This window comes from Thalassophryne amazonica, chromosome 1, assembly GCF_902500255.1.
Source record: "Thalassophryne amazonica chromosome 1, fThaAma1.1, whole genome shotgun sequence".
NCBI classification, from domain to species: Eukaryota; Metazoa; Chordata; class Actinopteri; order Batrachoidiformes; family Batrachoididae; genus Thalassophryne; species Thalassophryne amazonica.
The window spans coordinates 137,401,886-137,415,806 of NC_047103.1; the positions used below are offsets into that span (position 1 = coordinate 137,401,886).

The 13,921-nt window shown below is 49.3% G+C and overlaps 1 protein-coding gene across 7 annotated transcripts in view; it reads right to left on the bottom strand.

Moving 5' to 3' along the window:
• LOC117514742 (histone demethylase UTY-like) overlaps positions 1–13,921 on the bottom strand; it is a 181,650-nt gene that overhangs the window by 14,636 nt on the left and 153,093 nt on the right. For all 7 annotated transcript variants that reach the window (XM_034175316.1, XM_034175323.1, XM_034175358.1 and 4 more), the window contains 4 exons: positions 9,063–9,970; positions 2,267–2,396; positions 1,233–1,338; positions 911–1,116 (listed from right to left, as the gene is read on the bottom strand). In XM_034175316.1, the coding sequence (XP_034031207.1) occupies positions 911–1,116; positions 1,233–1,338; positions 2,267–2,396; positions 9,063–9,970 (1,350 nt within the window). The remainder of the gene's footprint in view (positions 1–910; positions 1,117–1,232; positions 1,339–2,266; positions 2,397–9,062; positions 9,971–13,921) is intronic.

Sequence of the window (13,921 nt, forward strand, 5' to 3'; positions counted from 1 at the left end):
AAGTCAGTGCCTCACCACATATCACTGATGTAAGGTACTTCAAGAAAGTTTGTGTTAAGAGTTAGGATTATATTACAGCATTTTTACTGTAGGCAGATATCTTATCAGTCTCCTACAATACTTATAATTATCAGCTTGAGAAAGCTGATAATTCGGTCGACCATGACTCAGGATTATCCTTAAAAATGTTGTCCCACATATGAAAAATACCCTTTAAATGAGCATTTCAGGGTTGTAATGCAAAATAAAAATCTGTCCAGTGCATAAATGTGCAACCAGCAATGTTTTAGTCATTTATGGCAATTATACTGCAGTAATTACCACAGAAGCACCATGTGTCAGACAATACATAGCATGGTGTATAAATTGTGTATTAACAATTACTAGCTCTACTTGTGGGAGCTCTGACTACATGGTACTGTTCTGTCAGGACCTGTCACCATGATCACATTATGCATCAATGCAACAGAGAATCTGTCTGCACACAAGCTAATGTGCATGTTAATAGCCGAGGAAAGGATAGACTGTAGTAAACCATCCAAACTGTGGTTTCACTTTAGAAAACCATGAAAAGATAAAGTGCATGTGGGGAGCTAATTAACTTTATATTTTGCTGCATATCAAAGTTGACCAAAGACTTAAGAAAACCCAGTATTGATCTGAAACAGCAGGCAGGCTTCCATTACACCTTTGTGCAAAATTTAAGCGGTAGTTTCAGAACATCAAAAAAAAAAAAAAAAAAAAAAACCTGTGACGTGACAGTGTTTCAATGAAATGTGACTACTTGGCTTTGTCCTCGTGAGATAATGCCATTCCAACAGCAATGGTTGTGCTAAATAATAGCATTTTGTCATTTCTTCCCAATTCAATACTGCCTCAACTTCAGTCCTTCCATGTTTTGGGAACTGACCCGTAGTGACTCCTGGAAGGAAGCGGCCTGATACTGAGCATATTTGGCGATGGTGGTGTGGGCGCGGGCGCTCTCACAGCGCCACATTTTCTTGGTGCCAGTTGGATCCCAGTTCTCATCAGCAGGCTGCGAAAGCTGAGTCCAAACCTCCACCAGGTGTTCTGGGTTGGCTTCTACCAGAGTCTTAGTGGAGAACAGACCCAGATCTGCAGATGTGAGGATGAGTGAGCAGAATATATCAGATCAGTCTTTCAAATTCTTAAGCATGTGATTTTTATACAAAACCAGCCGTGATATACATACAGCCAACAATATATTTTACCCAGTTTGAGTGCTCCAGCTAGGCCTCTGATGACAGTGACAGGGTTAGACGGGTTTGTGCAGAACTGGTGCAGAGGTGGGAAGAAAGCATCCCTCTTGTTCTCCAACTGTAAACACAAAGTCAAGATAAAAGACAGGTTTTCCCATCAATAACTTTTTTTTAAGTGACATACAATAAGACCCTCAATGAAACAAGTATGACCCACAAATACAAAACAGTACTCATTGATAAAATGTCAAAGGAGAGTTGGGATTATTATCATGTAAAGTACAGTTTTCTACATGGGCTTTAAACACATGTGCTGATGCTTTTTTGATATTCTTCACCCCATTTCAATGCAAAATTCACAATTCCCTACTTCTATCCCTCTACCACCAAGCAGAATTGTGGCACAGCTAGCTGTCCCTGGTTCCAATGCTGGTGCTACTGAGATGCTAGTGGCAGTGGCTCATGATGAACTTGGGCTCTGTGAACGTGAGATTCAAATATTGTACAGCAGAGTTCACAGAACCTAACTTGCTTTCCTCATTTTCTCTCAGCCACAGTTTTGACTGTTTGCTGCCATCCTCCTTTTATAGACTTTTGAGATTAACTTGCATGCTAGCTAGTATCTAAACAGACTGTTGTGTTGTATGACAACATATTTGAGATCACGGACCCCCCCCCCCCCCCCAAAAAAAAGAAGACACCTGCTGGTGCCCTTTATGTACCCAGCAGATTTTAAAGGTTAGGGTTTTTTACCCCTCAAGACCAATTTTAAGGGGTATTTTTCATGTATGACAAAAGTGCAATTTTGAGGGCCTGTTCTCCATGATTCCTATTTTATAGCTGAAATCTGACCTGTAGCCTGACAATCTTGTTTTACTTATCACTTTTTAATTCACCTTAGTAATAATTGCAGCCACAAATGTGCAAATCTTCCTCCACACTTCTGAATCAATTGTCTGACTTGAGAAATTCAAGTATTTCTTTCGAACTGATGATGAACACCTTTAGATGACACAGTGGGTTAAAAATGTCGGTGTAACACTCACATATATACTGGGTGTAGGTGGGTTCAGTTTGTCTTTGGGCAGGGCTGGTGAGGGTGGAGGGGGCAGCCGAGGCGGTGGACACTTATCAAGGAGGATACTGTTGTTTGAAAGGCCGTTTTTACCGAGGTTTCTGTACAGACACAATAAAAGCCTTTAGTCCTTTAATGAGAAACAGAAACTGCAACACCACATGTGATACAGAACAGAATATAAACCAGCTGTTAACATCTGCTTCCAAACCTAAAAAAAAAAAAAAGTCGTAATCATGAGTAACACACACACACGAATTACAAACCAAGCTAATTACCTAAAGATGAGAAAGCATTGAATTTTGGTAATCTATTCAACAAAATAGTCGGTGCTGACTAATATCTGCATAGCAACAAGGCTGCCCAGTCATCTTTGGTGTCATTTGCAGTTACATAACAGTTTGCATCTGGTTTGGTTGTTACCCAACAACTCCACTTGGGGGAGACACCTTCAAAACAAAAGTTAATCTACACAAATCCTTTTCCTTTGCATCCTTTATATGCAGCAAAAATCAGCTTGACAGAATGTCAAAATATTTTGCAATACCACACAAATAATTCTTAATGTAAAGACAAAACATTTTTATGCTGATAATGAGATTACTGGATAAGTGTTTTATGCATTTCACAGTTAATACTGAAAAACACTCAGCTTTTTGTTCTTGAACAACCTGGTGTATGAAAATTTAATTTGTCCAAAAAAACTGTTACAGACCATATGACAATAATACAGAATCAAAGGCAACAATGGATTTATTAGTACAGAACTTAAAATGTTCTTAAATAAATGGAAATTTCGGTTTCTGTAGTCAGAATATATAATAAAATATTTACTGCAAATTATTTTTATAGACAGCGTTCTTCCATCAGGGGATGGATGGATAGACGATAGATATAGACATTTAGATGTCACTGAATTTACATCAACCATTAATAAATACAAACAGTATGGCACAGTAAACCTATCTGGAGTACACACTTTTCAAAAACTGTGTACTCATGAAAGAAGCCAAAGAAGGAAACTAGTGAGGTAAGCTACTTAGGCAGCCACTACAACGGCGTTTTATGTATTTGCTGCTAGTACGGCGCTCAAAACGCCGGCAAAATGCTCCGCCCCTTTCCACCGCGAAAACAGCCGGAACTACTGCGAACTTCGGTCTACGTACTACCCGCCGACAAAACCGTCTATGTGTAACCTGGGCTTTAGACACAGAGATGGTGGTGGAAGACAACAAACTCTGGATGCACCAGTCTAGGGCTGAAACGATTAATCGAGTAATTTGAATAATTCAATTTCAAAAAATGTTTGAGGCAAATTCTTTGCCTCGAATCTTCGTTTAAAGCTGTAGCACATATGCCAGGCCTGTAGGTGGCACTGTAACGCTCCCACAAAAAACCAAGAAGACCACCATAGAGCATGCCCATAACTAATGTAAGCGCTAATCAATGTAGCAGGCGATGCTACAAGTTTACAAAGCCACATTGTGGGTGCATATAATTAAAGCGGGCACCTCATTGTGGTGTCTTTATTTTATTTTTTTTGGTCACAGAGAGCTGGGTGAACACACAAAAGTGCTGCATTTAACGGCTCTGGAACACAGGAGAAAAACAGCCTGGCGCACGGATACGCACACTGGCCAGACTGTGCAGGAGCGTCTTTTTAGGACTGCGTTTAAAAAATGTGACATCTTGAATGGATGCTGTGAATTGAAAACCCACACTTTAAAAGTGACAAAGTGTGGGAGGGCTGGAGGTTTGGACCAAACTCGTGCCTAAATGTGCACCAACGCCACGTTACATGGTACTACATGGATCATATGTGGCTTGACGTGGATCATATGCGGCGACACAAGCCATTTGAGGCTGGATGGGGCTCAAATGACAGGTCAGTCATGGCTCATTAGAGGCTGATACGTGGCACATGTGAGGTACAGAGGCACATAGGGGCACCTTAGTAGCAGATGCGTGATAGCTTAAAACGTGGATCATTCTTCTAATAATCTCTGATACACCCATGATGCGTGGCTCATTATTTATGGCTTATTCGCTGGGACCAAGGCTTTACAGGCTTCTGTAGATGTGAACTGTGAAGAAACATTTATCTGTTGCATCACCACATTTGGGGGTTGGTAAATGTTAATTGCGGGGGTTGGAACACTGCCACTGGCCACACTTAATGAGCAGTTTTCACATTCCTTATGTAAAACTGTGTTTACACTATTGAGAAAGCCATAATTGGACCCTGTAATGTGCTTGGAGTCCATTTACCATACGGCTTTGCTACAGCCTCTCTTCACAAAAACTGAAGGAGACAACACACAGGGTAAGCTGCAAATTCCATGCTGTTGTGCATAAAGAAAAAGAAAAATCAACCAACTTTAGATGATATGCAACACATCAGAGGACAAGAAATATCTAGCGACAAGTTCTGGTGACATCTGAACACAGCATTTAATTTCAAGATATAAAAACTAAACTGTTACGTGATGGAGCAATGGTTTGCCCTGCAAATACTGACAGTCTTGCACATGATGGGTGTATGTAAACCTCTGACCAAAAGTGCATATTCCCAAACATAATGAAAGATCTGTCCGTTGTGGTTCCAGCTTGTTTAATCGCTCAGCCCTATCACCTGAGCATCTATTTTACTGCATATAATGTAATTTGTTATAATTTTCATGCACATGTATTTTTCCAGACGACAAGTCACACCTGTCAAAAACACACCATGAAGAGGAAAAAATACAAATTGCACCACAGTCACATTTATTTTTGAAACACATATGTCACAAAACAAAAAACTAAATAATGTTCAGCTTCTTTCCTCTGTCCTGAAAGCAAACCAAAGTGTGCTTTTTGTGTATCATTACACATGTATGTCACTTAGTAATATATGGCAGGACCTCCTAAACTAGTAAAGAAGTGGGGAGTGGATGGCGTGACATATGTGACTTGTACATCTGTCTCAGGCAGCAAATTACTGACAGCATTATAACTGTTCATATTCTTAATTGTATGTTAGATGTGACTCATAGTAGAATGAAGTGAAGAAAAATAAAATGTACATACAGCACAACATTTATGCTACAAGTTTATTCAATAAAGTTAAAATGCTTGTGTGTATGTTTTTTTGTTTGTTTTTTTTTACTCAAACATCAGTGCAAGGTAAACAATATCAACTGAGCATTTCGATTTATCAGCTACATGGCAAGTTAAATTTCTGATTTTCCTGGTCAGGACACCACTGACTTCTTTCTCTTCGACTTAACACCCACATGACCTGCAGAAAGATCCATCCATTTTCTACTGCTTTATCCGGAGTCGGGTCGCGGGGGCAGCAGCTCAAGCAAAGCCAGCTCCTCCGGGGGAACCCCAAGGCGTTCCCAAGCCAGCCGAGAGACATAGTCACTCCAGCGTGTCCTGGGTCTTCCCCGGGGCCTCCTTCCAATGGGACGTGCCCGGAACACCTCTCCAGCGAGGCATACAGGGGGCATCCGGAAAAGATGCCCGAGCCACCTCAACTGGCTCCTTTCAACGTGGAGGAGCAGCGGCTCGAATTCGAGCTCCTCCCGAGTGACTGAGCTCCTCACCCTATCTCTAAGGGAGCGCCCAGCCACCCTGCGGAGGAAACTCATCTCGGCCGCTTGTACTTGCGATTTTGTTCTTTGGGTCATGAGCCAAATCTCATGACCATAGGTAAGGATCGAAACGTAGATCGATCGGTAAATCGAGAGCTTTGCCCCCCTACTCAGCTCTCTCTTCACCATGACGGTCCTTTACAGCGACCGCATCACTGCAGACGCTACACCGATCCGTCTATCGATCTCACGCTCCATCCGTCCCTCACTTGTGAACAAGACCCCGAGATACTTAAACTCCTCCACTTGAGGCAAGGATACTCCAACGACCTGTAGAGGGCAAAGCACCTTTTTCCGGTTGAGAACCATGGCCTCGGATTTGGGCGTGTTGACAAACAGCAGAGACGAGATTCTGTGGTTCCCAAACCAGACCCACTCTACACCCTGGCTGCGCCTAGAAATTCTGTCCATGAAAATAATGAACAGAACCAGTGACAAAGGGCAGCCCTGGCGGAGCCCAACGTGCACTGGAAACAGGTTTGACTTACTACCGGCAATGCGAACCAAGCTCCTGCTGCGCTCGTACAGGGACCGGATAGCCCTTAGCAAAGAACCCTGGACCCCGTACTCCTGGAGCACCCCCCACAGGGTGCCCCGAGGGACACGATTGAATGCCTTCTCCAGATCCACAAAGCACATGCGGACTGGTTGGGCGAACTCCCATGAACTCTCAAGCACCCGATGGAGCGTGTAGAGCTGGTCCAGTGTGCCGCAACCAGGACGAAAACCACACTACTCCTCCTGAATCCGAGGTTCAACTATCGGTTGAATTCTCCTCTCCAGTGCTCTGGAATAGACCTTATCGGGGAGGCTGAGGAGTGTGATCCCCCTGTAGATGGAACACACCCTCCGGTCCCCCTTCTTAAACAGAGGGACCACCACCCTTGTCTGCCAATCCAGAGGCACTGTCCCCAACCGCCACGCGATGTTGCAGAGGCGTGTCAACCAAGACAGTCCCACAACATCCAGAGACTTAAGGTACTCAGGGTGGATTTCATTCACCCCAGGAGCCTTGCCACCGAGGAGCTTTCTAACCACCTCGGTGACTTTGGCCTGGGTAATGGATGAGTCTGCCACTGAGTCCCCAGTCTGTGCTTCCTCTTCGGAAGACGTGACGATGGGATTGAGGAGATCCTCGAAGTATTCCTTCCACCGCCCAACAACATCCCCAGTCAGGGTCAACAGCTCCCCACCCGCACAGTAGACAGTGCGGGTGGAGAGCTGCTTCCGCCTCCAGAGGCGTCTTACGGTTTGCCAGAATTTCTTCGAGGCCGACCGATAGTCCTCCTCCATAGTCTCCCCGAACTCCTCCCATACCCGAGTGTTTGCCTCTGTGACCACACGGGCTGCGGCACGCTTGGCTTGCCGGTACCTGTCAGCTGCCTCCGGGGTCCCACCTACCAACAAGGACAAGTAGGACTCCTTCAGCTTGACTGCATCCCTTACTTCCAGCGTCCACCACCGGGTTCGGGGATTGCCGCCTCGACAGGCACCAGAGACCTTGTGACCACAGCTACGAGCGGCCGCATCGACACTGGAGGTGGAGAACATGGTCCACTCGGACTCCATGTCTCCCACCTCCCCCGGGATCTGGGCGAAGCTCTCCCAGAGGTGGGAGTTGAAGACCTCATTGACAGAGGGATCCACCAGTCGTTCCCAGCAGACCCTCACAATATGTTTGGGCCTGCCAGGTCTGACTGGCTTCCTCCCTTCCCAGCGGATCCAACTCACCACCAGGTGGTGATCGGTCGACAGCTCAGCCCCTCTCTTCACTCGAGTGTCCAAGACACGTGGCCGAAGGTCAGATGATACAACTACAAAGTCAATCATCGACCTCCGGCTCAGGGTGTCCTGGTGCCACATGCACTTACGGACACCCTTGTGCTCGAACATGGTGTTTGTGATGGACAAACTGTGACTAGCACAGACGTCTGAACACCGCTCGGGTTCAGATCGGGGAGGCCATGCTTCTTGATCACCCCCCTCCAGGTCTCACTGTCGCCGCCCGCGTGGGCATTAAAATCCCCCAGGAGAACAATGGAGTCCCCAGTCGGAGCGCTATCTAGTACCCCTCCCAGGGACTCCAAGAAGGTCGGGTACTCTGCACTGCCGCTTGGCCCATAGGCCGAGACAACAGTGAGGACCCGAAGGCGTAGGGATGCGACCCTCTCGTTCACCGGAGTGAACTCCAACATATGGCGACTGGGCTGGGGAGCAATAAGCAATGCAACCCCAGATCTCCGCCTCTCCCCGTGGGCAACGCCAGAAAAGTGGAGCGTCCAGCCCCTCTCCAGGAGTTGGGTACCAGAGCCCAAGCTGTGCATGGAGGTGAGCCCGACTATCTCTAGTAGGTATCTCTCAACCTCCCACACAAGCTCAGGCTCCTTCCCCCCCCCAGCGAGGTGACATTCCACGTCCCAACAGCCGGGCCACCCGCCCTCGACCGCCAACCAATCCTATCTGCACCCGACCCCCATGGCCCCCTCTGCAGGTGGTGAACCCACAGGAGGGCGGGCCCACATCGATCTTTCGGGCTGAGCCCGGCTGGGCACCATGGGCTAAGGCCCGACGCGTGAGCCCCAGCCCTGGCTCCAGGGTGGGGCCCCAGCTCCGCCATACCGGGCGACGTCTCGGTCCTTGATTTTTTACTGGTCATGGGAGCTTCTGAACTGCCCTTAGTCTGACCCGTCACCTAGGACCTGTTTGCCTTGGAAGACCCTACAAGGGGCACAAAGCCCCCGGCAACATAGCTCCTAGGATCATCCGTGTACGCAAACTCCCCCACCACGATAAGGTGGCAGTTAGAGGGGGAGCTGCAGAAAGATTTGATGGATAAATTATGGAACTGAATGGGACCACATTTTAGTGGCCACCACTATGATTCAGGTGCTTTTGCCTGTAGTGTTGGATATGAGGGCCGCAAACGATTGATAACAAAATTCAGTGGCAGCAACATTTTGATAACTTATTTTACTGATTACCTGTTGGCCGTACTATTTCTCAGTTTATTATTTTATTATTTTATAGCATGATTTCTTCCAAGGAGAATAAAAAGTGGTCACTGGACATCTTTGGGACACCATATAGTGAGCAGCTGAAAGAGAACAGGGAAATGGGTCAGTCTCTCACCTGCAGGCCTTTAGAACATCATTGGAGCTTGGGTAGATGGAAATTGAAGATGAAGAGGAGGAGGAGGAGGAGCCATGCCCATGTGGAGGTGTAGCTTTGAGACTGGTGATGGTGGGCGGCTCAGACTTTAGTGGACTTTGAGAATCCTCAGAGATCCCTCCTTTGCTGTTGCCATTCACAGCTGGTGCTGCAGTTGTGGTGGTGGTGGTGATGATTGTGGTGGTGGTGGTGGCGGGACTGTGGGCACTTGTTTGGGTGTGTTCTGATGATTTTGGTGAAGGTGTGGCAGTAGATATGGCAGAGATGGGCGAGGAGGCAGCCGAGCTGCCCTGGGCATGAGGGGTAGAGGGCAGGACAGCTGGGTGGATGTTATTGATTTTCTTTTGGTGTTCAGGCGTAGCAGCTGCTGTAGGTGCAGTCACCTCTGAATGTCCATCACCCTCTTCACAGCCCTTCCCCCCCACCAGCAGGGCAGATAGCCTAGGATTGTCTGCGCTAAGGCTTGGCTTGTCACCACCTTCGGACACCTTTTCACCTTCACCTATGTGGGTGTGATTGGCTAGGTCATCTGCCTGCACCATTGTGCCATCGGCTGATGGGGGTGGTGTCTGACTCTCAAATCCTCCGTTACCAAGGGATACGACTGCCCTGACATGGATGGATGTGGTGGTGCTATCTTTGGTAGTGGGTGCATCGGATGCTGCTCCACCTGAGGTAGCGCAGTGAGGGAGGGAAGGAGGGGAAGGTAGGTGGTTGTGAGCCTGCTGCTGTGGCGACGGGATGTTAGTGGAATGTCCACCCTGATTGTTGGGGAGCGAAAGGGCAGTGGAGGTTGGGGTTTGGGGTTGAGAGAGGGTCCCCTCAGCACTGGAGCCTGTCGTGTGTGGAACAGGCCCTTTCTGAAGACCCTGTAGAAAACAACAGCAACTGTTAACACGTCAAGCAAAAAGTAATAACTTTTTTTTTTATGTGGGAATCTTTCACATATCATACTTAGCATGTAATATATTTAGTAAATGCAAATAATTGGATGAAAGCCATTTAATGAAAAAAGAAATGTCTTAAATCTAGTTGTAGCTTAGCACAAAATGAACATTAGCATAGCATTCATGAGGATGGACAGCAGATGAAAGATTCATGCGTGGTGCTGCAACAATCACGTCAGGTCCAGCCAAGGAGCATGCGCTGGAGCTATGCCTCTTCACAATCGCCACATCTCAGATAACAACCACCCAGACAGACAAGAGGCCCATCCCCACCTCTCAAAAGGTGTTGTCACACTATAACAGACTGACTAAACTGATTGGGAACGGATCAAAATAATTTGTCTGTTGGCAAATATCACTTAATCCCTTGGACTCCGTGCATTTTTGGTTCTGATGGATAAATGATGTCACATTTCCACCGACAACAGAGCCGCATTCAGGGGAGCGATTTTCCTAATGTATATATATATATATATATATATATATAGCGTGTGTGTTTTCACCTGCTGGATGTTGCATTATATAAAATAATTATTTCGCAGTGGATGATGCATTTGGAGGTTCTGAACTGCCCTTAGTATGACCCGTTACCTAGGACCTGTTTGCCTTGGGAGACCCTACAAGGGGCACAAAGCCCCCGACAACATAGCTCCTAGGATCATCCGGGTACACAAACTCCCCCACCAAGATAAGGTGTCAGAACCTCCATGACCAGTAAAAAATCAAGTACCGAGACGTCACCCGGTATGGCGGAGCCGGGGCCCCACCCTGGAGCCAGGACTGGGGTTGGGGCTCGCACGCGAGCGCCTAGTGGTCTGGCCTTAGCCCATGGGGCCTGGCCGGGCTCAGCCCGAAAGAGCGACGTGGGCCCGCCCTCCTGCGGGTTCACCACCTGCAGAGGGGGCCATGGGGGTCGGGTGCAGAAAGGATTGTGTGGCGGTCGAGGGCGGCTGGCAGGTGGCCCAGTCCATGCTCACAGCCCCTCGCTGGGGGGGAAGAAGCCTGAGCTTGTGAGAGAGGTTGAGAGATACTGACTAGAGATAGTCGGGCTCACCTCCACGCACAGCTTGGGCTCTGGTACCCAACTCCTGGAGAGGGGCTAGACGCTTCATTTTTCTGGGGTTGCCCACGGGGAGAGGCGGAGAGCTGGGGTCACACTGCTTATTGCTCCCCAGCTCAGTCGACATGTGTTGGAGTTCACTCCGGTGAATGAGAGGGTCGCGTCCCTACGCCATCGGGTCGGGAAGAGGTCTCTCACTGCTGACTCGGCCTATGGGCCGAGCGGCAGTGCAGAGTACCCAACCTACGTGGAGTCCCTGGGAGGGGTATTAGATAGCGCTCTGACTATGGACTCCATTGTTCTCCTGGGGGATGTCAATGCCCACGTAGGCGACGACAGTGAGACCTGGAGGGGGGTGATCGGGAAGCAAGGCCTCCCCGATCTGCACCCGAGTGGTGTTCAGTTGTTGGACTTCTGTGGTCGTCACAGTTTGAACATCACGAACACCATATTCGAGCACAAGTGTGTCCATAAGTGCACGTGGCCCCAGGACACCCTGAGCCGGAGGTCGATGATCGACTTTGTAGTCGTATCATCTGACTTTCGGCCACGTGTCTCGGACACTCGAGTGAAGAGAGGGACAGAGCTGTCGACCGATCACCACCTGGTGGTGAGTTGGATCCGCTGGGAGGGGAGGAAGCCGGTCAGACCTGGCAGTCCCAAACGTATCGTGAGGGTCTGCTGGGAATGACTGGCGGAACCCTCTGTCAGCGAGGTCTTCAACTCCCACCTCCGGGAGAGCTTCTCCCAGATCCCGGGGGAGGTTGGAGACATGGAGTCCGAGTGGACCATGTTCTCCACCTCCATTGTCGATGCGGCCGCTCGTAGCTGTGGTCGCAAGGTCTCTGGTGCCTGTCGTGGCGGCAATCCCCGAACCCGGTGGAGGATGCCGGAAGTAAGGGATTCCGTCAAGCTGAAGAAGGAGTCCTAGTTATCTTTGCTGGTAAGTGGGACCCCGGAGGCAGCTGACAGGTACCGGCAGGCCAAGCGTGCCGCAGCCCGTGTGGTCACAGAGGCAAAAACTCTGGTTTGGGAGGAGTTCGGGGAGGCCATGGAGGAGGACTATCGGTCGGCCTCGAAGAGATTCTGGCAAACCGTCCGGCGCCTCAGGAGGTGGAAGCAGCTCTCCACCAGCACTGTTTACGGTGCGGGTGGGGAGATGCTGACCCTGACTGGGGATGTTGTCGGGCGGTGGAAGGAATACTTCGAGGATCTCCTCAATCCCATCGTCATGTCTTCCGAAGAGGAAGCAGAGACTGGGGACTCGGAGGCAGACTCATCCATTACCCAGGCCGAAGTCACCAGGGTGGTTAGAAAGGTCCTCGGTGGCAAGGCTCCTGGGGTGGATGAAAGCAGTCCTGAGTACCTTAAGTCTCTGGATGTTGTGGGACTGTCTTGGCTGACACGCCTCTGCAGCATCGCGTGGCGATTGGGGACAGTGCCTCTGGATTGGCAGACTGGGGTGGTGGCCCCTCTGTTTAAGAAGGGGGACCGGAGGGTGTGTTCCAACTATAGGGGGATCACACTCCTCAGCCTCCCTGGTAAGGTCTATTCCAGAGTACTGGAGAGGAGAATTCGACCGATGGTCGAATCTCGGATTCAGGAGGAGCAGTGTGGTTTTCGTCCAGGTCGCGGCACACTGGACCAGCTCCATCGGGTGCTCGAGGGCTCATGGGAGTTCGCCCAACCAGTCCACATGTGTTTTGTGGATCTGGAGAAGGCATTTGACCGTGTCCCTCGGGGCACCCTGTGGGGGGTGCTCCGGGAATACGGGGTCTGGAGTCCTTTGCTAAGGGCTATCTGGTCCCTGTACGACTGCAGCAGGAGCTTGGTTCGCATTGCCGGTAGTAAGTCAAACCTGTTTCCAGTGCACGTTGGACTCCGCCAGGGCTGCCCTTTGTCACCGGTTCTGTTCATTATTTTTATGGACAGAATTTCTGGGTGCAGCCAGGGTGTAGAGGGGGTCTGGTTTGGGAACCACAGAATCTCGTCTCTGCTGTTTGCGGACTATGTGGTTCTGTTGGCTTTGTCAAATCAGGACCTTCAGCGTGCACTGGGACGGTTTGCAGCCAAGTGTGAAGCGTCCAGGATGAAAATCAGCACCTCCAAGTCCGAGGCCATGGTTCTCGACCGGAAAAAGGTGCTTTGCCTTCTTCAGGACGGTGGAGTGTCCTTGCCTCAAGTGGAGGAGTTTAAGTATCTCGGGGTCTTGTTCACGAGTGAGGGACGGATGGAGCGTGAGATCGATAGACAGATCGGCGCAGCATTTGCAGTGATGCGGTCGCTGGATCGGACCGTCGTGGTGAAGAGAGAGCTGAGTGGGGGGGCAAAGCTCTCGATTTAACGATCGATCTCCGTTCCGATGCTCACCTATGGTCATGAGATTTGGCTCATGACCGAAAGAAAGAGATCGTGAGTACAAGCAGCCGAGATGAGTTTCCTCTGCAGGGTGGCTGAGCGCTGCCTTAGAGATAGGGTGAGGAGCTCGGTCACTCGGGAGGAGCTCGGAGTCGAGCCACTGCTCCTCCACGTCGAAAGGAATCAGTTGAGGTGGCTCGGGCATCTTTTCCGGATGCCGCCTGGACGCCTCGCTGGAGAGGTGTTCAGGCCACGTCCCACTGGGAGGAGGCCCCGGGGAAGACTCAGGACACGCTGGAGTGACTACATCTACAGCTTGGGAACGCCTTGGGTTTCCCCTGGAGGAGCTGGGGGAGGAGTGTGTGGATCGGGAGGTCTGGGCGGCTTTGCTTGAGCTGCTGCAAAACACTCAGTGCAAGTCTGAACAAAACAGACGGCAGACGGCTTCGATTGTG